This window comes from Parambassis ranga, chromosome 20 (genome assembly GCF_900634625.1).
Source record: "Parambassis ranga chromosome 20, fParRan2.1, whole genome shotgun sequence".
Taxonomy (NCBI): Eukaryota; Metazoa; Chordata; class Actinopteri; family Ambassidae; genus Parambassis; species Parambassis ranga.
Window position 1 is genome coordinate 4286657 of NC_041040.1, and position 26371 is coordinate 4313027.

Genomic DNA, 26371 nt, shown 5'->3' on the forward strand with positions numbered 1-26371 from the left:
AATTGATGCATTTGTCTGGTTTTAATTAAACTCTGTGGCTGCTGTATCGATCGGTGCTGATAAATCATCAATAATTAGTGTGTGTGTTACAGCACTGTGACAGCTGTTTGTTCATACACCCACTGACATTAGCTGTGTTGTGTTGGTCTTGTTAGTTGTATTATCACTTGTGTTGCAGTCATGCAGTGTGTGTGTGTCAGAGCCTGTGCACTCTGTGCACTCTGTGTGCGTGTGTGTATGTGCTCGCTGTGTGTGTGCACTGTGTGTGTGTGTGTGTCTGTGCGCTGTGTGTGTCTGTGTGTGTGTGTGTGTGTGTGTCTGTGTGTGTGTGTGTGTGTGTGTGTGTGTGTGTGTGTCTCCCAGGGGTTTTCCCTCCACTGTCGGCGGGCAGCATATGGGACTTGGCACTAATGACCACACCTCCACGCCAAAATCTGATTTACACACACACATTCACACACCCCATGGGACGGGCTGGTGTGTGTGTGCACGTGACTGCATCAGTGTGTGGTGGGTGTGTGTGTGTGTGTGTCTGTGTGAGCATGTGTGATGAGGGTGGAAGCCGAAATCTGATTAAAGTCGTGTTGGCGACAATTAACAGCCTTTCAAACCCGCGGGCCCGGTCCTGTGGGACCTGTGTGTGTGTCGCTGTGTGTGTGTCGCTGTGTGTGTGTCGCTGTGTGTGTGTGGTTCATGTGGTTCAGGTGGCAGCTTCTGGTCTTAATCCCCCCCCCCCCCCTTCCCTCTGAATAAATCATGCGCCCGCCCTCCTTTCACCCGTCCATCCATCCGTCTCTCATTAAAGTGTCCGCGGCCCCGCAGGGCGCCCCCCTCCTTACCCCCCTTTCTTCTTCTTCTCTTTTCTTTCTGATGATTCTGCAGTTTCATGCAGCACTTCTTCTTCTCCTCTTCCTCTTCTTCTTCTCCTCCTCTTCCTCTTTTCCTCTCCACCGGTGTCAGAGTGGAGGGGTGTAGCAGTGGATGTTAAAGATGGAGGAGATAGGGCGATCGGCGTGTGGCGACCCGTCTCCTCTGTTGTGTTTTCAGGCTTGTAGAGACCCGCCTCCTCCACCCGACCTCTGACCCTGCACGCTGATTGACGGCTCCTTTCATCCACCCGTCCAGCTCCTCTGCAGCAGAATTCCTTCTTCTTAAAATACGTCTTCTGTTATTTTCTGTCAATCTTTTCTCCTGTCTTCTTCTTCTCTCATCCCTCCATCATTCTTCTTCTTCTCTTCTCTCTGCTTCTTTCATTCTGATGTGACGTCTCCTCCTCTATGTCCTCCATCCTTTATTCCTTCTATCTATCTATCTGTCTGTCTGTCTATCTGTCCATTTGTCCTTTCCACCTTTAACCCTCAGTACTCCCAGTGAGGGCAATAAGTGCTGAACAGCTGGTACCACACACACATGCACACCCCCAACCCTCATCCCCATTCACACACACACAGACACACACACACCCTGCTCATAGAAACATACATAAATAACACAAAAACAACTTAAAGTTAGAACAAGAAGAAACTATGAAAATAACACACACACAATTCAACCTAGACAGCTGTGTGTGTGTATCTGTGTGTGTGTGTGTGTGTCACTGTGTGTGTGTGTCACTGTGTGTTTATCTCTGTGTGTGTGTGTCACTGTGTGTGTGTATCTGTCTGTGTGTTTATCTCTGTGTGTGTGTGTGTCACTGTGTGTGTGTGTCACTGTGTGTGTTTATCTGTGTGTGTGTGTGTCACTGTGTGTGTGTGTATCTGTGTGTGTGTGTCACTGTGCTGTCTGTGTGTGTTTATCTCTGTGTGTGTGTATCTGTGTGTGTGTATCTCTGGGGTTTGCGAAGGGCAAAACAAACATTTGTTTGTGCAGCGACCCGTCTCAGCCGGCCTGCTTCCTCCATAACAAACAAACAGGATGAGGGAGGAGGGGGTGGAGGATGGGGGGGTGATACACCTGACAGGTGAAAAGAGGAAAAATGGCCGCTGCCTCAGCCCGTGTGTGTGTCGATGGTCAAGATGCTACATAAACATATCAGAGCAGTGCCCAGCATGCTGTGTAGCATTAGCTTCACTGTTAGCCTGCTGTGCTGTTGGTGCTGTTTGTATGTATAGCCGTAGCTCTGTGTAGCTTTGGTTTTTATTGTCTTTATTTAACAATGGTTAGCATCATTATTCAGCTAGCTAGCATTAGTGCTAACTGTTGTGACTTTAGCGTGTCCTGGACACTGTGATGTGTGTGTCCTGCAGTGTCCATCAGCTCGGCTGCGTTGGGACACACGTCATGAACGATGTACAGTGAGTGTGCTGCTGCTGCTGTTAGCTGTTAGCTTCATATTTAATGCTCGCTTTAGCCACATCAACAGCAGCCATATTTTCTGAGTGAGCCGCCTCCATTTGTTAAATATTGAAGCGGTGTAAGTGAGCTCTGCAGAGATCCAGCACTGCTGCTAAAAATACTCCCTGCAGATAAAAATAGATCCGTTTGAATTTCATTCAGAGGGAAACGTGCCTGCAGACGTTTTTTTGTTGTCGTCTTCTCAGAATCAGGTCGGCTTTAATCAGGGAGGACAGAGAGAGTCCAGTCTGTTTGTGGCACATTAACTAAAGGGTTCTAAATCCGGAGCCTGTCCTCATCTGTACTGAGCTGTCAGTACACCTGTGATGACTCTATTTATATGGCACTGTCAGTCCGTCCCTCACACACAAGCTGCAGCTTCTGTCTGCACTCTAGAGAAGTCACAGCTGTAATAATGGAAGCTGGTGTGACTCAAATTCTGCCACAGTCACAGATCCAGCTGCAACAAGAAGCAACGCCTCCTTTATTAGAGGAGGAGAGGAGCTCCTGTTGAAGGAGCCCGTCTCGTATGTGTGGTAAATCCTGAGTTCTGACACTGAGTCAGCTTTTATTGCTTTCAGGCAGCGCTGGGAGCTCCTGCTGAGCCGACCTTCATCTGCAGCTCCTCTGCTCGCAGCCTCGTGACATCATCCACGCAGGACAAATCCCGAGCACGCCGCTCCGCAGACTCTCTGGATGTCTGTCGGAGCTTTGCTGTCCTCCTAACCAGCATCTCTGGGATTTGTCCCGTGAAGCCTGTGCTGCGTTAAGGGACGCTCAGTACAAAGACGACCCACGTGTGAGGCGGCTCTGGCAGTCAGAGCGTTACTGGTTCAGAGACCAGACGGGGGCTGGCGGAGTTCATGAAGTCTGAGAGTTTTAAAAACAGACTTTATGATGAGCTTCGAGCTTCAGGGAGATTTCTGGATGACTTTTACAGGAAACGAGGCCAGCACTGATCCTGCCTCTCTGCTTGGAATGAAGGCACACTGGCTCACTACACCACCTAGTGGCCCACAGTGGTACTACACAATCCACAGTTAGCTAGTTAGCATGCTAAATTCAAGCATGCATTTTTTATGCCAGACATCAAAGCTGCTAACTGTGATTCTTCATGTTGGACTGAGGGCAGACTCGACACATACATTTATTCAATACACCATCTAGTGTTTTAAAGTGGTATTACATAAGGCTAGCTTTGCTGTTAGCATGTTAGCACGGTGTGTCAGATGACATTTCCCTTTGAGCCAGCAGGTGCCTGAAATAACAGCACTACTCACAACGTCAGTGTGTGAGGACAGCGTGACACATCACATCCCTCCGTGTGTATGGTGGTGAGTGGACCGCTGGTGGCGGCTCCTCGCTGACCGCGTGGGTTTCGTGGCAGGGGCGGCTCAGATTGTGTGTGGGCCGCTTGGCGCTGCGGCCATTATTCACTGCAGAGCAGTTGGATGAATGAATCTCGCTGCATCTGCTGTTGTGTCCTGACTGACTGCTGGTCCGAGGCAGCCAACGCTGATGTCACCGCACGCCACCTTCACCGCCATCATCATGGCACGTGTGAAGCCACACAGCTATGTTTGCCTGTTGCCATTGTGTGTGTGTGTGTGTGTTTGTCACCATCTGTGCACTTCACCTCTCTCACCATTAGACTCTGTATCACCTTACTCAGCAGTTGTGTGTGTGTGTGTGTGTGTGTGTGTTACATGGTAAATGATGCACAGCTGGTGTCTGCCCAGCTTCCTCCCAGAATGAGCTGTCATTACATGACAGAGGACACGCATGCGCGACAACTGCACTGCATTTTCTGTGTGCATGTGTGTCTGTCTGTCTGTCTCTGTGTGTGTGTGTGTAACATCTGTCCAGACAGCTTCTTAAATGTACTACTCCTGGTTCGTTTTCTTCTCTCAAACTTTTTTTTCACCTTTTCTCCTTGTACACTCTCTCTCTTACACACAGAGACACACACTTTCTCACACAGGATTGCTTCAGGTGTGCTGTCAGTGTGATATTTATGTTTTCTGGCTCACATCAGTAGTTTTTCTTACGTTAAAGCTGCCCTGTGGAGGTTTCACATAAACACAGTGTGTGTGTGTGTGTGTGTGTGTGTGTGTTTACTACATGGTGCTCTGTCTTTAACGTCTGTCATTTTATTTTAGTGTCTGTGTTCTTTAGTGAAAACCAAAGTGTCTGCAGCAAATCCCACAATGCAACAGGTGATAAGTCATGTGACTCAGCAGCTGGTGTGATGTCACTGTTTCTGCTCACTGAGTTTCCTAACGAGGGAAAGATGTTGTTTGTTTTAGAAGCGATCAGTTAGAGCGCCCCCAGGTGGACGGGCTCCAATACGCTCACACAACACAGCGTAAACCTGCAGTGCCTCCGGTGGACACTGGACTGCATCCACGTCCATGTCCAAACCACAGAAACTGTGTCATTATTGAACACACACATATACACACACACACTGTGTGGCTGCTGTTGTTTAATGAGCCGTGTGTTGTAAAGTGTTTGTGGTTTCTCAGGTTGGCGTCTTAATGGAGGGGTCTGCTTCAGCAGCGTTTGATGTCAGACCCGGGATGTTGTGGGCGGGCGGAGACAGTTAGGAGGCGAGAGAGCTGTAATGAAAATAATGAGACGAGGTGTGTGTGTGTGTGTGTGTCGTACTGCTGCTACATCTCCTGCAGTAGAGGAGGCCTTACATCATCCTCAGACTCACCATCTCATGGACGTTATCATCATTTATATCAATTAGTAAATAATGGTTCTGATGTGTAGGAAGGCGCCCACCATGTTTGGGGGGTTGGTGAAGAATCTGCAGGTGTTTTGGTGGCACATCGCTGGAGGTTTGTCCAGCGGTGGTTCCACTCTGAGGCTTGTTGTAGAGCTCTGACAGCTGATGTTTGGCTTCCTGCTTCATCCTATCAGGCTGATGCGTGTGATCATGTGATATTTTCTGGTAATGGCAGCAGTCAGCGGATCTGTCCGTCAGTCCATCAGTCTCTGATGAATCCGGACTCATCCATCATCTCCTGTCAAGTCAGCGCCGTCTTCATCTCACAGCTGTAGCGCCTCGCCGCCATCGCCGCCGGCTAAAGGTTAATTTGGAGGCCGAGCGAGCGGCGGCGCTTTGATGTCTGTGTTCAGACTGAGAGGAGCTGCCATGTTGTCTCTCTGAGTCTCCACGGTGACGGCTGAGGCGCTGTGGTCAGAGGGCGCAGCGGATAACGAGGCATACCAGAGCCTCAGATACCATGAAGTACAATTACTGTATCCGTCCATCCGTCCATGCCAGCAGCGTCAGAAGGGTTAAACTGAGGCGGTATTCATGAAGCCTCACAGCACGGCTTCAGCGGCGTCAGACAGCACAGGTGTGTTTGAAAGTGAAGTCAGCTGTTGGAGGACGTCTGGATGGGTTCAGCTCAGCGTCCTCTCTGAGGGCCGCAGCTTCATTCAAGGTCGATGACATGGTCAAGGTTTCTGTGTGTGGTTTAACGAGTCAATCAGCTGCTCCTCCTGTTAGCCTCTAGCTGTTAGCCTTGCTGTTAGGATGCCTGCTGCACCAGTAAAACTATTAAACGCCCAGATGGAGCCGGTTTATGAGAGCCAGACGTCCTGTTTATGGAAACTAACCTGAAAACGGTCGTTTATCAGAGCTGCAGTGAACACATCACAGGTTATCAGCATCTGCTCCAGTTATTACAAACTCCAGATCCACCAGGAGGAAACAGCAGGTGTGTGTGAATGAACAGGAAGAAACACACCTCTGTGTGTGTGTGTGTGAGTGTGTGAGAATCACTGATTCACCTTTTCAGCTCATTTGTGTTTTAAGTTGTAAGAATGGAGCGCAAGGAGAGTGTGTTCAGCGTCGGAGGAGGAGGAGGAGGAGGAGGAGGTGAAGGTCATGGAGGAGTGTGACAGAAAGCAGCTTCACCTACATGGAGGACACACCAGACAGGAGCTTAATGATGTCTGCTCGCTGTCAGACGTCATGTTTCCACCTTCACACACCTGAGAGGACAAAAATGTCTTCACACACACTCACACACTTTTTTTTAATGCTTCCTCTCCAACAGCCTGCCTGGCGATGACTGCATGGAGTTAAATGTGTGATCTCTGAGAATACACGCAGTATGAAGCTTAAACTCTCACATCCATCACAACAACCTGCTCCATCAGTTTACCCGTCAGCCTGAGCAGCAGTGGATCAGTGATGATTAACACAGCATCAACTGCTCTGTTCAAACGCAGCGGCGGGGCGCAGGCTTCTGTTTATTACACATATCTGCTGCTCCTCGTCACACTCCTCTGTGACTTCCTTCAGTGTGTCCATCTATGATGTGATCAATACGACGCCATGACACAGATGGTGCAGTTTGAAACAGTCATCAATAAACAAACAGTTCCGATCGTTTTATTTTGTTGCTGAGAGGATCGGGCTTTAGCTTCAGTCTGGTTTGTCTGGTGTTGACAGTGTAATGTCTGACGTGTCCTTAGTAATCTGCAGACGTCAGTGTGACGTCACAAAAACACAGAGAGCGAGAGAGAGAGGGAGAGCGCAGGTCTGAGTGTGGCGCTGTGGATCAGAGCAGCCTCCTCATGTCCGCCTGCTGCCGGCTCTCTGAGCAAACGTTGCCTCTGTGTGACACCATGCGTCTCTGAAATGAGACAGCAGCCAGTTAAAAGGTCTAATCTGCCCACAGGTCAGAGATTCAGATTACAGCTGAAACCGTAAATCCCTGACGAAGGCCTAAACTGCAGAGAGAGCAGCCGGAGGGGGGAACCGGAGCCCACAGCAGATGAATAAATGATGCAGGCAGAGGATTTCTGTTTTCTAAACTCTGCCCTTCTTTTATTTGCTTTAATTAAAGCATGTTAAGCAAGCACAGTAACAAGCTCAGAGTAATTAGAGGCAGTTAATGCCAGGCCTGCCGCTGAAGGAGGCAGAAACACGGGCTGAGGATTGACTCAGTCGACGAGCCATGACGAGCCAGTCGTCATGGCGATCACCCTCAAATCACAGCTGGACTGCAGGTGTCCTGGAGGAAGACTCCGCCTACCGTCCACTGTGCACTGTGGTGCGTTCAGGGGCTCGGTCCTTCCGCCTTTGTAGACCAGTCACAGCATGTGTGTTTGTGCTGTGAGGTGCGACGTTTTCCCACGCAGCCTCTAGTGGCCACTGGTGGAGCTGCAGGTCTGGGGGTGGAGGCTTTGAGGGGCTGAAGTTGTCAAAAGTTTCCCAACAAAACACATAGAAAGGTGAGCTGGGGTTGAGATGGAAAGATGGGAGGAGTCTGGTCATCTGAAGTTTTGGAGGTTTGTGAGTGAGATACAGGACAAGCTGGAGGTACAGACCTGAACAGCCTCCATGATGGTCTCATCAGAGGCTTTTAGGTGGCAGGAGGAGGACGGACATGCTGAAAAAAGTCCAGTCTGTAACGCCTCAGGGGACAGCTTCAGGGACTCGGAGGACCTGCTGCTGACGTCCCTCTAACAGATAACAGAGAGGCCGTCCAGGCCTCGGCGGGTCGGTCTGCACACTGTTCAGGCTCCAAGCCACAGAACACGAGAAACAAAGAGGTCCAAACCAGACCAGAGGACCATGACGATGATGGTGATGGTGATGGTGGCATTTAAGGACACACAAACAACAGACTGGAGGGATTAATAACGGTGTCCATGTGCAACACAGAAGGTGATTGGTTGGTCATTACCGGCGGAGCGGACGGCTGGCAGCCTGCAGGGATACATCACTGTGAATAATCTGTGAATCAGACTCTGATGATGCATTTAATGCGCCGCTCGGCCATAAAATTAAATTGATGATGCTTTTAAGCAACTGTCAGCGACGAGCAAGAGGGTCCAGGACCGATCCGTCAGGGCCGAAAAACCCTGAGTCACAAATGATTCACGTCTTTCCATCAGGTCAGCCTGTCGCTCGCAGGTTCACGCTCAGCTGTTTGTGAGTCGCTCACTTCAAGCAAACATTTGAGACACAAATAACCGGTGAAGCATCACTTTACACATCAAATGTTGTGTTTGCAGAGGTAATAATCCACCTCGCTCCATCCTCTGGGACTGGTCTGGATGTTGTCTGCCTGCTCTTATCTTTCAACACTTACTAATCTGAGGTCTCTCAGATGTTGTCATGAAGGCCGTGCTTCATCTGATTGGGCGTGTCAGACTGTCAATCACAAGCCATCACTTAACCCAATCAGATGAAAGAGGAAGCAGCCTGCTGAGGCAGCTAGCATGTAGCAGTTATCATGTTGTGTTTTGTGTGTTCTAGGAAAGAGCCGCTTGTGTGTGTGTGTGAGAAGTCAAAAGTCTGTTTCCAGTTCACCATCAGCAGCTGTGAGGCCTGTGACACACACACTCACACTCACCTTCCACTCAGCTGTGTGGGATATAATTAGACGTCTTTATTAAGGTAACAGGACTCTCTTCTCATCAAAGCACGCTCAGGTTGAACCACCGCTCCCCTCTCTGCCAGCGATTAATCACGTCTGATGCCATTAAACATCTCATCAGTTCTTTAACCTGACGTTTTACACAATGACAGCGAGTAAAGGCCGCCGAGGACGTACCGTAACATGGAGAGGACACGAGGACAGGTGGAGGGGTCAGACAGACAGACAGCAGAGGAGTGCCCGAACATGAAGGGGTTGGAGGGGTGTGTGTCTGATATAATCTGTGTATCTGCAGCTGACAGGAAGGAAAGCAGCAGAACTAGTTGGGTTCATATGTGTCTATATACACTCAACAAAAATATAAACGCAACACTTTTGTTTTTGCTCCCATGTTTCATGAGATGGACTTGAAGATCTAAACTTCATTCCAGATACACAATATTACCATTCCTCTCAAACATTGTTCACAAATCTGTCTAAATGTGTGATAGTGAGCACTTCTGCTTTGCTGAGATAATCCATCCCACCTCACAGGTGTGCCACATCAAGATGCTGATCTGACATCATGATTAGTGCACAGGTGTACCTCAAACTGCCCACAATAAAAGGCCACCCTGAAATGTGCAGTTTTGTCTCACAGCAAAATGCCACAGATGCCACAAGCATTGAGGGAGCGTGCAATTGGCATGCTGACAGCAGGAATGTCAACCAGATCTGTTGCTCGTGCATTGAATGTTCATTTCTCCACCATAAGCCGTCTCCAAAGGCGTTTCAGAGAATATGGCAGTACATCCAACCGGCCTCACAACCGCAGACCACGAGTAACCACACCAGCCCAGGACCTCCACATCCAGCAGGTTCACCTCCGAGATCGTCTGAGACCAGCCACTCAGACAGCTGCTGAAACAATTGGTTTGCATAACCAAACAATTTCTGCACAAACTGTCAGAAACCATCTCAGGGAAGCTCAACTGCATGCTCGTCGTCCTCATCGGGGTCTTAACCTGACTCCAGATCGTCGCCGTAACAGACTTGAGTGGGCAAATGCTCACATTCAATGGCGTCTAGCACGTTGGAGAGGTGTTCTCTTCACGGATGAATCTCGGTTTACATTGTTCAGGGCAGATGGCAGACAGCGTGTGTGGCGTCGTGTGGGTGAGCGCTTTGCTGATGTCAATGTTGTGGATCGAGTGGCCCATGGTGGTGGTGGGGTCATGGTATGGGCAGGCATCTGTTATGGACGAAGAACACAGGTGCATTTTATTGATGGCATTTTGAATGCACAGAGATACCGTGATGAGATCCTGAGGCCCATTGTTGTGCCATACATCCATGAACATCACCTCATGTTTCAGCAAGATAATGCACGGCCCCATGTTGCAAGGATCTGTACACAATTCTTGGAAGCTGAAAATGTCCCAGTTCTTGCATGGCCAGCATACTCACCGGACATGTCACCCATTGAACATGTTTGGGATGTGCTTGACCGGCGTATACGACAGCGTGCACCAGTTCCCACTAATATCCAGCAACTTCGCACAGCCATTGAAGAGGAGTGGACCAACATTCCACAGGCCACAATAGACAATCTGATAAACTCTATGCGAAGAAGATGTGTTGCACTGCATGAGGCAAATGGTGGACACACCAGATACTGACTGGTTCTGAGTCCCCAGACCGCCAATAAAGCAGAAACAAAATGCACATTTCAGGGTGGCCTTTTATTGTGGGCAGTTTGAGGTACACCTGTGCACTAATCATGATGTCAGATCAGCATCTTGATGTGGCACACCTGTGAGGTGGGATGGATTATCTCAGCAAAGCAGAAGTGCTCACTATCACACATTTAGACAGATTTGTGAAAAATGTTTGAGAGGAATGGTAATATTGTGTATCTGGAATGAAGTTTAGATCTTCAAGTCCATCTCATGAAACATGGGAGCAAAAACAAAAGTGTTGCGTTTATATTTTTGTTGAGTGTACGTATGTGGACAGCCTGGCCTTCAGTTCCTGGTTTCCTCTCCAGCCTGAGTCTGATGAAGGGTGCTGAGGTCAGGGGTCAGATGGTCTTGAGGTCAGACAAGTTCAGACAAGTTCTTCCACATTAATCTGAGCAGATTATTTGAACCTAAGGCAGACTGCTCATGGTGTCTATTTACATTTGGTCACATGGGCATGCCGTCATATAAACGGATGTAGCTCCTCGTATTCACCTCTCCTCTGTCCGTCGCAGCCAGCCTGCCTCTCTCATTAGTCCTGTTTTAATCTGCTGGGTGTATGGGGACCGTTGATTAGCACCGTGTGGACGACCAGGTGTCTTAACCTCCACTAACAGAGGATCAGCTGCTAAGCTGGGTGAAGCTCCACCACCTAACCTGAGCCCGGCCGCTGCTCAGTAATCCACCCATAATTAGAGCTGATCTCTGCAGAGCGCTCGCACACCTGAGTGTGTGTCTGTGTGTGTGTGTGTGTGTGTGTGTCTGTGTCTGTGTGTGTCTGTGTGTGTGTGTCTGTGTCTGTGTGTCTCTGTGTGTGTCTCTGTGTGTGTCTGTGCGTCTCTGTGTGTGTCTCTGTGTGTGTCTCTGTGTGTGTCTGTGTGCGTCAGTGTGTGTCTCTGTGTGTCTGTCTCTGTGTGTGACTCTTTGTGTGTGTGTGCATCAGTGTGTGTGTCTGTGTGTCTCTGTGTGTGTGTGTGTTCTGTGCTCCTTGTCTTCCTGTGGATGAAGGCAGCAGTGTAGGCAGGATCCTGTGGAAAGGCGTGGGAGGCCGTGTCGTGTACCTGAGTGTTTATGTGTGTTTAATTTGAACAAACAGTATTTGTGGAGCACTGAGTCACGTTTGTGTGTGTGTGTGTGTGCGTGTGTGTGCGCCCACTGACAGGCTTTCAGTGAAAACACAGAGCGTCATTTCAGAGTAAAGGACGCGTTCTCTATTTTCTGCTGTGCTTCTCAGAATGGGGTGTGAAGCGGCCTGGCTGCTGACCACGCAGTGAGACGCAGCTTCTCCAGAGATCCTGTAAATATCAGAAACTGGTCACAGCGCCAGTCCAACTTCAGTCAGAGTCACCAGAGTCAAGTCCACTCATGTTACAGCGTGGCATCTGAGGCTGGATGATGTGAGGCCACTTCAGCAGGTTTGACCCTCATGAGGACACTGATGGTTTGTCCCACTCTGTCCCTGGTTGGGTTTGGGACAGAGGTTTGGATCTTACATTCAACACGAGTCACTGCCTGACTCAGAGCCTCAGGTCTCACAGTGTCTGTTGATGCTAAAGCACTTGAGCCACTGAGTGTGGCTCAGGATCCGACACGTCCAGACCGAGACCTGGAATCTGGATTCTTGACATCACACCAGGCTTCAGGCTCTGAGCTCCTGTTGAACCACGGTTGGTTCTGACCAATCGGAGTCCTGTGAGGAAGTGCTGTCAGTTCTGTCGTTTCAGCAGCGACTGAATTCAGAAAGGAAGGAGGACTGAGGTGGCAGGTGGACTATCCAATCAGCTGCTGCATGTTCTCCTGAAGCTCCTGCCCTCCCTGAGGATGATCAGGTTTTAAAGATGCTCAGATTATATTCATCCTGAGCTGAGTTCAGCTCCAGAGGGACTGAGTGTGGTCCTGCTGAGCTCAGCTGAGACCGGAACACAACAGGCCTGGTTCTGGCAGTGCTTCTTCACATGGAGGACGAAGGTCTCAGGGAGGCTTCTCTTCATCCTGGTTTAAACGGAGCAGGAGACCTGAACACGTTATCGACTTGTTCGCGGGATTTGTCCTGATTGAACTGTTTCTCTCTCTCCTGTCTGTCTCTCGCCCGACCCCCTCCCACCACACTGATCTATAGGTGGCGAGGTAAACCGGCTCGTTGCCTGGTTACTGGTCACTCTGCATAATTTATGTCACCCTCATCACTAATTCAGGAGCGAGGCTGAATAACAGGCGCCGCTGCAGACGCTTTCCGTGTTCCGCGTTCATCACCGGAGGCCAACAGCGGCGCTACAGTCCGATCGTTGTCCGCTCCGGGCGGCTGACTTACATTCCATCAGTTTGTGTCCGCAGCCATCATCTCTCTTTTTTTGTGTCTGATGTCAGATGAAGAGCTAAGCAGCCTCATTTGTACAGCAGATGATCATTTTCAGTTGTTCAACAAGCGCAGCCTCTTTTCTGCCTCTCTGACTCCCATGTTGCACTGCAGTCATATTTCCTTCCTCGAGAGATGCCAGGGAGAGTTTCCATCTATAAATCATGGCGTTCAGAGACAGGTGGAGGCTGCCAATAGTCTGTTTAGCACTGCTAATGGTGACGGATGAGTGTGTGTGCCTGCGAGAGACGTGGCGAGCAACGAGACGAGCCTCAGAGGCCTGCGTGTCCTCCGACTGCTCCAACACAGCAGCAGTGAGGAGCCAGGCTTTTATTTTGAAAGTTAGTATCTGTATTAATGTTTTAGTGTGAGCACTCACAGTGCTGTCAGTTCTGTCCAATCAGAGTCCAGTCAGGAAGTGCTGTCAGTTCTGACCAATCAGAGTCCAGTCAGGAAGTGCTGTCAGTTCTGTTTCTGTTGCTTCATGAAGACTTTTCTGCTTTGATCAGTTTGTTTCAGTCAAAGTGACTTTATGCTCATATTGTCCTCACAGAGACACAACAGTCCTCTACACACATGCTAGCTGCTACATGCTAGCTGCTGCATGCTAGCTGTCAGAGAGCCTCAGTGATTTCTTGTGTTTCCTCTTTGATCTGATTGGTTGAAGTCAGCTTGTGATAGACGGTGAGCTCACTGACTGAGGAGGAAGGAAAGAAGGCCTTAGGAAAGGGAGGAAGGAAAGAAGGCCTTAGGAAAGGGAGGAAGGAAAGAAGGCCTTAGGAAAGGTAGGAAGGAAAGAAGGCCTTAGGAAAGGGAGGAAAGAATGGCACAAATGAAGGAAATGTGTGAGGAAGGAAGAAAGGAAATAAAGCACTTCTTGTGGTGGTCAGAGGTCAAAGTTCAGTTTGAAGTGAAGGACTGCTGTGATGTCATCATTAAGCTGTCTGAGCAGATGTGAATGTTAACAGCAGTAACATCCTTTTATTGTGAAATAAAGAAGACGAACGAAGAGCGATGGACCGCCGAGCCGCAGTGAACGAGTGCAGGTGGGATGAAACCAGACACACAGAGTGATGGAGGCAATGTGCAGAGAATTGGATCAGGAGGAGGAGGAGGAGGAGAGTGATGGAGGAGGCAGGAGGGAAAGGCGGGAAGGAGCAGTGAGTGATGGAGGAGGAGGAACAGCAAGTGTGATCTGAGGTGAAGTGAGGAAGATGATCACGTGCAGCCTGGTTCAGGTTTGACGTGAGTCTGACTGACAGTTTGTGACCTGCTGTACAAACCCTCGGTTTATTTAACAGCCTGATGCTCACCGCTCTTCATCCCACAAGGCTTCAGTCTGTTTCCGGACGGTGTAGTTGTTAGCTTGTGTGTTTCTGTGGACTTTTGGTTCAGGTTTTGCTGACTTGAGGACTCTCTGACTGTTGAGGACTCTCTGACTGAGCCCTCTTTGTCTCTCTGAGGTCTCACTGTGTTTATCTCTGGACTCAGCTCTGTTTTGGGGGCTTCAGTTGAGTATTTTGGTACTATTGTGACATTTCCTGGTCCACTTCGTGTCTTTGTTTGGGCCCAGCTTTAGGTCAGGTCCGGTCTGTGCTCCACCTTCGATGGGTTCTGATCAGTTTGGACGTCGTGTCCTCGTTTGTTTGTTCGTTTGTTGATCACATGTTTACTGTTTACTGCCCTACAATACAAATATGGACACGTCACTGCAGCTGTCACATGATCACCCAGCCATGATGTCACCGACAGACGGTGTTACGGCTACACACACACACACACACACCTCACCACTGAGTCTTTGCTGATTGGCTGAGGGAGAGGGCCTGGCAATGCAGAGTGTGTGAGTAAAAAGAGTGAGCGGAGGGGGTGGTCTGATCTCACACACACACACACACAGTGATATTTGCTCTCGGGCTATCTATCCTCACCGAGTGTCATGCAATCTGTTTTGGCTGATGTCTGTGCCACACTGCAGCTGAGTTCACTGATGCTCTGCCCACACACACACAGACACACACACACACTCAGTCAGATGTGCTCCTGCCGTCCTTTTCTTCGTCTGTACGTCAGCGTGTCGTACGTCCGATGTGTGACACAGCTTCTCGTCAGCATCGGTTAATCTGCTCCGTCTGTGGATGATGTGCAGCAGCACTCAGACGCTCAGCCATGATCCCATCGATGATCCCGACGAGCTGCCGGCTCCTCAGCCTCAGGTCTGAAGCAGACGCTCTGACTCTGTGACGGAGACGAGCTCACAGACAGTTCAAAAACCCTGCAGCCTAAGGTCTGCAGCTGTTACTGCAGAAAGCAGAGTCCAGTTCATAGACCAGTCCTTCAGCTTAAAAGTTCTACTTCAAAGTCCAACCCTGCAAGTCTGGATCTTCAGTTTTTAGACCAATCCATCAAGGTAAATGTTCCAGTTTATAGACAGGTCCTAAAGTCTCCTGTTTTATGACCAACTCTTGAACTTAGAACTTTATAGACCAGCCCCACCACCAAAAACCTACAGACTAGTCCTCCAACCTGAAAGATCTGGTTCAGACCAGCCCCCCCCCACCTGAAGGTTCCAGCTGTGACACAGTAAAACCTCAGGAGGTTCAGATGTTTCTTTCTGTTCCCACCTTACATTTCTCCCCTCCATTCTCTTCAGTGTTACACTCATTTGTTGGATGTAAATGATGTTTGCGGTGGCATTAGGCCGTCTCACAGAAACCTGCCGCCACCCGTCTAATTACAGTGGTGTTTTCTGTCTGTGTGATCACTGCACTTCATCATGATCCTGCAGCTTAAAATCACAGCACACAGTCATAAATATATTCATGACAAATATAATTAGGAGGAGACGAGGAGGAGAAGGAAGGAAGAGATGGAGGAGCTGAAACCAGACGGAGGGGAGGAATATGAGGAAGAAGAGTGGATAAAAACATAGAGACAAATGTGATCACTGCAGATTCCTCTGTGGTCAAACAACAGGCCGTCACACCTGCACCGGCACATGTACTTCTTCACATGACCACAGGAGGGCGCGCAGCTGCATGGATCTAAACACTGTGAGAGGGCGTCGGGTACAAGCAGCAGCGACCTGCAGATGTGTCAAAAGTCTGCAGTCCCTGCCGCGGCCACTAGAGGCTGCATCCAAAATGTTTTTGTTGGTTCAGATTTGTGTGGAGATGGAGGCTGCAGGAAGGCATTCAGACTCGACGGACACCACGGCAGTGAGGAGGGTTATTAAAAAGATGAAAGAGAGCGAGGAGAAAAAAGAAGCCGAGACCAGACAAAGGAGGCGCCGAGGAGGAGGAGGAGGAGGAGGAGGAAGAGGAGGGGGGTCACAGATCTGATTGATTGTGCGTTATCATGAAGTGGAGATTTATTCCAGCGTGTTCCCTCATCTCTGCCGACCCGACGACCCCTCGCTCATTAGCATAGAAACCACATTCCCCAGCTGCTGATTGGACCGGAACCAACAGAAAGGTGTGTGTGTGTTTGTGTGGACTCGTGTACACAATCCTGGGAGGTCGGGGTGGTGGGGGGTGTTACACATCATCATAATAAGCAGAAGCATTTCCAATCAGAGCGGGTAATTCTTCCTGCCGCTCGCTCTGTGTGTGTCTCTGTGTGTCTGTGTGTGTCTGTGTGTGTGTCTGTCTCTGTCTGTCTCTGTGTATCTGTGTGTGTGTCCTTGTGTGTGTGTGTGTGTGTGTGTCTATCTCTGTGTCTCTGTGTGTCTGTGTGTGTCTTTGTGTGTCACTGTGTGTGTGTCTGTCTGTGTGTGTCACTGTGTGTGTGTGTGTCTTTGTGTGTCACTGTGTGTGTGTCTGTCTGTGTGTGTGTCTGTGTGTGTGTGTGTGTGTGTGTGTCCATTAGCATGCAGCCATCTGAATACCCCCACACACAAATATTTAGAAAACCGTCCAGCTTACACCCTGAGCCTCTGCCCACGCCTCCCCTCACGCCGACCTCAGAGTGTGAGAGCCGAGCGAGCTGAGTATTCCTGCAGATTTATGGACACGTGATGAAGAACGATCCTCGCTGCAGAGAGTCAGCGCCACAGCCTGGAAAACAGTTTGTCCACAGGTGGACTCACTGAGGGTCAGCAGGGCTGAGAGTCCCGTCCTACAGCCCATGATCTCCAGGTTATAGACCAATCCCACAACCATAACTAAACCTGCAAGCGACCCCTCCACAGACTCCTAATGGTACCTGTGGACTCACTGTACCTACCCTCTGTCCTGTAGTGTGTGTGTGTGTCTGTATGTGGGTCATTGCACTGTGTATTGATCCTGTTCAACCCTGGGCAGTGCTGAGGAGGAGGATGCAGCTCAGAAGGATCTGAGGCCGTCACATGTGAAACATGGACCCGGCTCACCGGGCCTACACCCAGTGTTTATGAGCGGCGGGTTTTCTGCAGATTATCTGTATCTCTGCAGATCCTGGACGGATTACCAGACGGTTCAGTACACACGTCCTCTGCATCCTGACGAGGACGCCCTGAGACTTCAGTCACTGTCAGATTTTCACTTTAGCGTCACCAGCTGGTCAAATTCTGAACTAACCAGTCAGATATCTCCAGATACATACATACAGATTTTACATAAAAAAACAAATAAGGCACAACACAATAACAAACACAATAGCTCACACTACAGGCCAGTCTCACCTGTCTCCAGTTTATAGACATGTCCTTCAAATTAACATTCCAGTGCGTAGACCAGTGTAAGAAGGTGTTTCTGGAGCTTTGCTTCCTCACGGGGGTCACAGTTTCTGTGGGGTCTGTGCTTCAGAGCGGAGACAGGTTTGTCTCAATTAGTCTTCGTCCCAGAGAGACAACGTGCTTCCTCTCATCTGGGTCCCGAGTGGAAAACGCCTGAAATCCTTGGATTTACCCATAATCCTTTATTCCACGGAGCGCCCGCCCTCTGCTTTGACCTGCTGCACAGCAGCTGGAGAGTTTTGTTCTGAAATGAGAAATCTGCCGTTTGAGGAGCGTCTCCGGGTTTCCAGCTGAGTGATTGACAGCTCAGAGGAAAGATGGGGGACGAGCTGCGTCTCAGACTCAGATCAGTTTAAGGCTGAGACCAGGCCCTGAACAGTTCTGTGTGTGTGTGTGTGTCTGAGTTGCTGCATTGTGGTTGCGTTGTTGATTTTGTGTTTGATGCTGAACCATAACACAACACCTGGTTTTTGGTCTCCTGATGAAGGGACACATCAGAGTCTTTAGCCGCTGAACGCTCCACTCGCTGGTTTCTAACGTTGACTTATGGTCTCTGAAGTGGTTCTGAAGGCAGTCCACCCACAGAGGTTTATGTGGTCCTGGAGCCGCCCACAGGGATCATGTTCTGAAGGCTGCTCTGAACTGTGTGAGCAGATCGATCTGTCCACGTGTGTGTTGATGAGTTGTTATCTGTGTGTGTTCCTGCAGCGGGGGCGGGGAACAAGCTGGGCTGGGCCTTCGGTCTGGGGCTGGAGAGACTGGCCATGGTCCTGTACGGCATCCCGGACATCCGGCTGTTCTGGAGTCAGGACGAACGCTTCCTGAAGCAGTTCAGAGTGCAGGACATCCAACAGCCCGTCCACTTCCAGGTAAACACAGCAACACCGTGAGAAGGTCTCAGTCCTGTCACTGCTCACAGGGATCCGCCATGTTTGTTTCATTTAGCTCACACTGTAACACAGACAGCTGCTGACAAACCAGCGGGACACCTCTTAGTGGAACCTGTGGACTCACTGTACCCTCTGTCCTGTAGTGTGTGTGTGTGTCTGTGTGTGTCTGTGTGTCTGTGTGTGTGTGTGTCTGTGTGTGTGTGTGTGTGTGTGTGTCTCTGTGTGTCTGTGTGTTCTAGCTTTTTAACCTTATGTATAAAACATTTTGACGGTGGGGGCTCACATCCGCTGGCACCACCATCCCTGACCCCACCATCATCACACACTAACACACACTCACACAGACTCACACTCACTCAGACACACACAGAGAGGTGGGGCTGTGTGCAGGTTCACTCAGCGGTTACTCTGTCCCTGCTAAAGGTGCTTTTTATCCACTCTCGTCTTCACTAATGAAGAACATTTCAAGTGACTGTTGGAGGGCGAAGAGGAGGAGGAGGAGGAGGAAGGAGGGGAGGAAGAATAGAGGCAGAAAATGGAAAAAAACAGAAAGAAACTATTGAGACACAGATGTGTGTGGGTGTGTGTGTGTGGGTGTAGTTGTGTGGGTGTGTGGGTGTGTGGGAGTGTGGGTGGAGGCTGAGGGCGTCGTCCTGCTGCTGTCCACCTTTGAGCTTTATTGATGAGCTCTGCTCCTCCAGAGGGACCGGGGGGAGCACGGCTCATCTCCTGCCCAGGGTCAGTGCACCTCTCCTGGGCCAAGACTCTCCACCTCTCCCCTTAAACCCTCACCAGCCCCTCAGATCCACAGGTAATGATCTGTGACCGCTGATGGCCAAACAGGAAGCAGCCTCGGTGTGTGTGTGTGTGTGTGTGTGTTTACATACACAACATTTACACACCAGGGAGCTGACAGCGCCACTGCTCCATCACTGAATGACCAAAAGTATGTGGACACTCCTGACCACACAGATACACAGGTTAATAAGCAGCTCCTTAATGAACCTGGAATAAACAGAAATGAAGTGAGGAGCATTCTGGAAGCATCCGTCCTTCCTCCCTGTTCATAAACCAGCGACAGCAGAGTCTCTGTGAGTCTGCATAAAACATCAGATGTCTTCTGATGCATATTTGAATGTGTTTGTCTCTGCTCTTTTGTTTCAGTCTCATATTTCCTGATAGAAAAACACCCCCCCCCCATCCCCCCGCCTCTCATCCCCACAGCTCACATGCTCATTAACCCCTCAGTCTGAAACGTCTTTGTTGGTTTGATTCTAATGAGCTCTCATAAACACACACACACACACACACAGTAACATTTAAAATCATCATTTCAACCATCACACATAAAATGTATTATTATTATTCTGTATTCTGCTTCTGTTAGCTGATGAAAATGATCTGTGTTTGTTATGGCGCCCCCTGTGGTTGTATAAATATAACATGACGTGACTTCATGAAAATCAGAAAGTCAGCACAGAAGGCGACCCTGACCCACGGCCTTCTGGGAAAAGTCTGTTCATGTTATTTTATTAGCACATTAGCAGATGCTACACATTAGCATCTGTTGATAGAATTGAAAGACCCTACACTGGTCTCATCAAATGTTGTGATTGAATATGTGTGTGTGTGTGTGTTGTCAGGCCCTCAGTAAATACCCCCCGCTCCATAACGACATCTCCTTCTGGCTGCCGCACGGCTCGGAGAGCGAGGCCGGGCGAGAGAGCTTCACAGAGAACGACTTCTACGACCTGGTGCGCTCCATCGGGGGAGACCTGGTGGAGAAGGTCACACTGCTGGACGACTTCACACACCCAAAGTAGGCGCACACACACACACACACATATGATGTTAACTGTGCAGTCGATCATAAAGTCGATCAATAAGCACCGATACAAACCCAGAGGTGGTGTCATCAGTCAGAGGGCTCTGCAGCACCACCCAGAGCTCGGAGGCTGAACCTCACCTGACGTACACAAAGTGATGGAGTCATCAGTTTTAATTAACACACACTATCCGTACAGTGAAAAGTGCCAGTCTGACAATGAAACACACACACACAGCTGTCCTTGGCGTACACCTCTGAGCCTGCAGCGCCTGCTGTTGACATCTCATTTTTCAGGAAGTACAAAAGTGTGTGTGTGTGTGTGTATAAAGGGCAGCAGTGGGAGGTTGGTACCTTATGGCTGAGAACTCCTTTCTCATACCACTGTGACACAGACACACAACCTTGCATTAGCATGTGTGTGTGTAGCAAGAGCCCTGCGGTGCATAAAAATGTCCGACACTATTCATCTTTCAGCATTTTAATGTCTTTTAAATAGCGACCTTTTCCCCCACCGAGCTCACACACACACACTTCTCAATGCATTAATATACACTGACTTCCTGCTTCAGAGCTAATAGGCTGAGAGCAGAGACACACACAGAGGACGGTCTGGGGGGGGGGGGGGCACAGGTCACCTAGATGTGGACTTAGGGGTGCCTGGTTGGGTAAGGAGTCTCCAGCTGGTCTCTGACGCTGAGCGTAGCTGTCCACTACTGTCCATTCCTGAGAAACAGACCGTTGCCATGGATACAGTGATGATCAATGGGCAATATTGCGTTCACGAAAGAAGACTTGGGACACAGACCCAGGTCTGATCCAGCAGGGTTGGTGGAGGGTTCGGGTGGAGGTCACAGACCTGCTAGCTGCCCAGGCTAATGCAGCTCGGCCTCGGTGCATATTGTGCGTCTACTAGCAACACACAATATGCAGATTTGTATTATTGTATTAAATGTGGAAACACACGCCTGCTGTTTGTTTTTCTTTTGGCAGCTTGTTGTTGTTTATTTTTGGCAGCAGGATGTTTGTGGGAGTTAAAACAATAAAGCTCACAGTGATGAAGGCAGCGGGCAGCACTGACGGGTTTTAATAGTTCTTGGACCAAACAGAGCTCAGACTACACACAGACACAGAGAGACACACACAGACACACACACACACACACACAGAGACACACACAGACAGGCAGTATCTAAAGATCTTTGCAGTGTGTGTTTTGGGCAGAATGAAGAGGAGGAGGTCTGGGAGTAAAAAAGGTGCAATGCAGGTATTTTATGCAGCACTAATGGAAGAAGTGATAACTGTAATTAAGTGTGGAAGTTTCCATCATTATCATTAAGCTGCGATGAGTGTGGGAGGGAGATCATCACCAGAGTGTGTGTGTGTCTCTGTCTGTCTGTCTGTCTCTGTGTGTCTCTGTGTGTGTCTGTGTGTGTGTGTGTGTGTGTCTGTGTGTGTGTCTGTCTGTCTATCTGTGTCTTTGATTGATGGATCAGCTGTTTTCTGTCCTGATGACATCATGTGATGTGAAGTTCAGGCTCTCACAGACAAACTGAACCTCCCTGTTGGTTCTTCTTCTCTCTGTAATGGACTCTTCCTCCTCCCTCAGTCTGTATCTGCTGAAACCAATCAGCCTTTGATAACCGCTGTTATTGATCGATGCTGTGCTGCCACATGGATTCACTGTAAAGCTTTCTGACAGGTTTGACGCCAGCAGCTAGCTACAGGTCTACAGAATGATTCCTATACTGCTAATACTGCTCCCTGCACCATCTAGTGGTTTGAAGCAGTGTCACAGCTGTGTGTTAGCATGCTAATGTCAGCATATCTCTGGAACACGTCCTTGATATATTGATGATTTTTCTCTGTAGTTCTTATGGCCTGTGTCCACAGCAGGATGCTGGATACCGTCTGAATCCTCAGAGGGTCTGTGGGGTTAGACCTCCTGGACTTTGCACAGAGCGGAAGAACAGTCTGTCTGTCTTCTGCATGTGTGTTGATGTGTGTGTTGATGTGTGTCCATAATGTGCATTATGGCTGTAAATGGATCTGAAACCCTCTAAAGAGGCCGGAACCCGTCCCACTCAGAGATGTCTTGTCCTCCAAAGAACTTCTGAAGTTAATCGAATAAGAGGAGAGAGAGAGGAGAGAGAACAAAGTGCCTCTGCCTCGCTCGCCCCCCTCTCTCGCCCCCCTCTCTGCTCCATAAACATCTCATGTAGCAGCAAATCAAAGCTGATGGCTCGATGTGAATCCCCACAAATCTGCATTTATTGGTTGGTAACGCTGTCAGCTGTGACTGAGCTGCTGCTAATTTGATAAGCCAACAGAGCTGTCAATCAGGCTGACAGCATCCTCCCCCCTTTACGACTCCCCTAAGAGAGAGAGGGAGAGGCAGAGAGAGGGAGGGGTGTGTCCGTTCGTAGTCTGACTCAAACTACAGGATTAGTAGTAACAGAAGAAACTACCAGAGATGTTAGCAGGAGCAGTGGGAGTCCTCCCCTCTCCTCCCCCCATCACCTCCTCCCCCCTCCTCCCTCCCTCTCCCAGCAGGCTCAGCAGGAGACAGAGAGGCAGCCGCCCACCACAACTCTATGAATGATTTAACAGAGAGAGACTCTCTCTCAAAAAGATGAGGGGAGTGAGGCTGGGGGGGTGTTACTCAGTTAAATAATGTATGATTGTTTTCCCTCAATCAGAGGCAGAGATGTAACCGCCACCCCCCCGCTTTCATCCGTCCACCCGGTGGGTGCATTAAGTGGTCAGTCAGGTGGCTCCCATAATGCACTGCGGTCTGCCAGAGCCCAGTGCAGGAGCAGGAAGTGGGCCCTCTCAGAGTCTCTGTGACTTTACAGCAGCATATTAACGAGCCATTTCTTCTCACTGAGGTCAGATTACCTTCTTTCATCTGGCGGCCATGTTGTCCCTCAGTGACAGCAGAGGAGGCCATGTTTGAAATGACTGTGACCTCATCAAGAGGAAAACTCTGTGTCATGTAAGCTACATGTGTGAAGAGGTTTGTTTTTATGAAACGTGTGTGTATCTGTGTGTGTCTGTGTGTGTGTGTGTCTGTGTGTGTAGTGAAAGATGCTTTAAAGTGTCCTTATGATCCAGACAGAATGAAGAGAAACAGCCGCAGTAACTTCAGGTTAGCTGCTGTCAGAACTGCTGATGAACTGTGTGCAAACACACACACACACACACACACTCGGTGTGTGTTTGCGGTGTCTCCTGGGTGTTTGAACCTCAGTTTTCTAAATAGATTCTAGATTTCACTTCATCTCACATTTCTCTAAATGTCACATCATCCCGCTCACCTTTTCAAATGTCGCCTCCTCTCTCCTTTCCTTTTCCTTCACTTCCTCTTCCTCCTCTAGCTTCTCCTCATCTTCCTCTTTTTCCTTATCCTTCTCCTCTTCCTCTCCTCCTCTTCATATCTAGGTTACACTGCAGTGTTAGCATTTTAGCTCACTGCAGCACAGGCTCTTTAGCATGTCCTAATATTTTTGCTGTGTGTGTGTGTATGTGTTTGTGCACCTGATGTGTGTGTGTGTGTGTGTGTGTGTGTGTCATGTTTAACAGGCATTAGAAAGTTGGTGTATCAACAGACCAGACTTATATCAGCCAGCTCACCGGCTGCCACAGCCCCAAGGGCCTCTGGGTAATCTGGGTGTAATTGAGCATAGATGTTACAGTGATGCACACACACACACACTCACATCATGTTAGTGAGAGTTTCACTAACATGACATCAGGGAATTAAAATACACAACCTGGAGATACACACAGTAACCAGACTCACATTCAGAGAAACACACAACATTCAGGACACTTCAAACAAAACAACAACAAACAAACAAACAGAACATGAAAGGACAACGGAATCCTGCTGAAGTCTCACACACACAGCACTGCATCATGTGATGTGTGTGTTAAACAGACACACACACATCATCACAGCAGCAGTGTGACTCTCTCTCATTTACATCTCTGCTGTAGAGAGATGCAGGAGAGTTTGTAGGAGAACCTTTGGAGTCCTGGCTCTGGACCTGATGGGGTTAACTCAGTACAGTGCATCCAAAGTCCCAGTCAGCCTGTTCCACATCTCACCCCCAACAACCACCACCTGGGCTGTCTTCAGTTTGTGGTGTTTGGTCTTCCTCCACAGCTGCGTTAAGTCCGTGTGCAGCAGGAAGTCTGCTCTTTGGGCCCCGCCTCCTCGCCTCCGTTATTTTTACAGTGTGACGTGGAGATCTGAGCCGAGGCCGCTGCAGCTGACATACATATGGCCGATGGAGAGCGCATGCTGGTGAGGCGATCGTGCCTACGCCGGCTGCCAGTTTCAGCACACACACACACGCCTTCTGTCCGGCCCCGGTGAATCATGCAGTCAGCAGCTTTGTGCGGGTCACTCGAGGTGACGGGGGGCGAGCGTTTTGCTGCTGTCACAGAAAATTCTCCTCGCTGCAGTTTTTGCAGTTTCCCTGACAGGAAGGAGACTTCTCTCATCATTTCAGTGTTCACTGAGTTTCAGGAACTTTGAAACCTGTTAAACAACAGCAGTGGTCAGAAGTATGTGGACACACCCATCTACCCGTTCCAGCCTCCTCTGATCTGAGCAGGCTGACATCAGTGTGGAGAGCAGTGAGCAGTGGAGGCTGCTACAGCATGTTAATGTGCTCGGCTGTGACAAGATAAACAGAGTGCTCTGAATAAATCACCATAAACAACACGCTTCATGCCTCTAACCTACATTTGGAACCAGTTCTGAAGAGAAACTGGTTCCAAATGCATGAAGGCTGGAGCTTCATTAAAGCATGAGGCTGGCTTCAGTTCTTTGTGTGCAGACACACAGATCCACATGGCTGCTGTACACTCGCACAACGCTGTGATGTGTTAAGAAAAAAGGCTGGTGATCAGTGTGGAGGTCATGGAGATGATGGAGGTCTTGGGGGTGTTGGAGGTTTTGAAGGTCTAGGAGATCTTGGAGGTGTTGGAGGTCTTGGAGAGGATGGAGGTCTTGGAGATGATGAAGGTCTTGGAGGTGTTGGATGTCTTGGGGGTGTTGGAGGTCTTGGAGGTGATGGAGGTCTTGGAGGTGATGGAGGTCTTGGAGATGATGGAGGTCTTGGAAGTCATGCAGGTGATGGAGGTGTTGGAGGTCTTGGAATTGATGGAGGTGTTGGAGGTCTCGGGGGTGATGGAGGTGTTGGAAGTCTTGGGGGTGTTGGAGGTCTTAGAGGTGTTGGAGGTCTTGGAGATGATGGAGGTCTTGGAGGTCATGGAGGTGATGGAGCTCTTGTAGGTGTTGGAAATCTTGGGGGTGTTGGAGGTCTTGGAGATGATGGAGGTGTTGGAGGTCTTGGAGATGATGGAGGTGTTGGAGGTCTTGGAGATGATGGAGGTTTTGGAGGTCATGGAGGTGATGGAGGTCTTGTAGGTGTTGGAAATCTTGGGGGTGTTGGAGGTCTTGGAATTGACGGAGGTGTTGGAGGCCGGTCTGCCTCTCCCTGCAGTGGAAACATTTGGTTCCTGTTGTGGTTCCAGCATCCTCAGAGCGTTCAGACTCTGCTGAACTAGATGACTGACAGTCTCAGGACTCTCTTCATGTAAAGAAGGCCCGACAAACGGCCGCGGTTTAAAGGCGCCGCAAGCCGGATCATTATGTCAGACACAGCTCGGTGACACAGACAGAGGGCCACCGTGGCTGGGAAAGAAGAGCATCGATCGATTTGTCTCACCAATCAGGGTGTGTGTCTTTGTGTGTGTGTGTGTGTCTTTGTGTGTGTGTGTGTGTCTTTGTGTGTGTGTGTCTTTGTGTGTGTGTCATGAGCTTCGATCCAGGCTGAATTGACTTTTTACTGTCTGGGGATGAGAAAAGGGAAAAGTCCCACATCCTGTGTCTGTCAGCTGGTTTGTTCCAGTTTTAACCTCTGTGCCTGCAGTTCCACACGTGTCCACTAGCAGCTGCTACTAAAAGTTACAGCGTGGTACACAGACAGACGTGTGGTCTCTGTCCATATTTGGATTATCCAGGGTTTGGACAGACTCAGAGGGAGACCAGGACCTTTGTCCAGCTTTACAGTGTGGTACATGTATAAAGGACATCAAACAAATAAAGTGC

The 26371-nt window shown here is 49.4% G+C and overlaps 1 protein-coding gene across 1 annotated transcript in view; it reads left to right on the plus strand.

Annotated features, from left to right (window-relative positions):
* Positions 1 to 26371, plus strand: part of LOC114453627 (phenylalanine--tRNA ligase, mitochondrial-like) — a 55004-nt gene that overhangs the window by 19455 nt on the left and 9178 nt on the right. Inside the window, exons 10-11 of the mRNA XM_028433581.1 lie at positions 18241 to 18401; positions 20066 to 20241. Coding sequence (XP_028289382.1) covers positions 18241 to 18401; positions 20066 to 20241 — 337 coding nt within the window. The remainder of the gene's footprint in view (positions 1 to 18240; positions 18402 to 20065; positions 20242 to 26371) is intronic.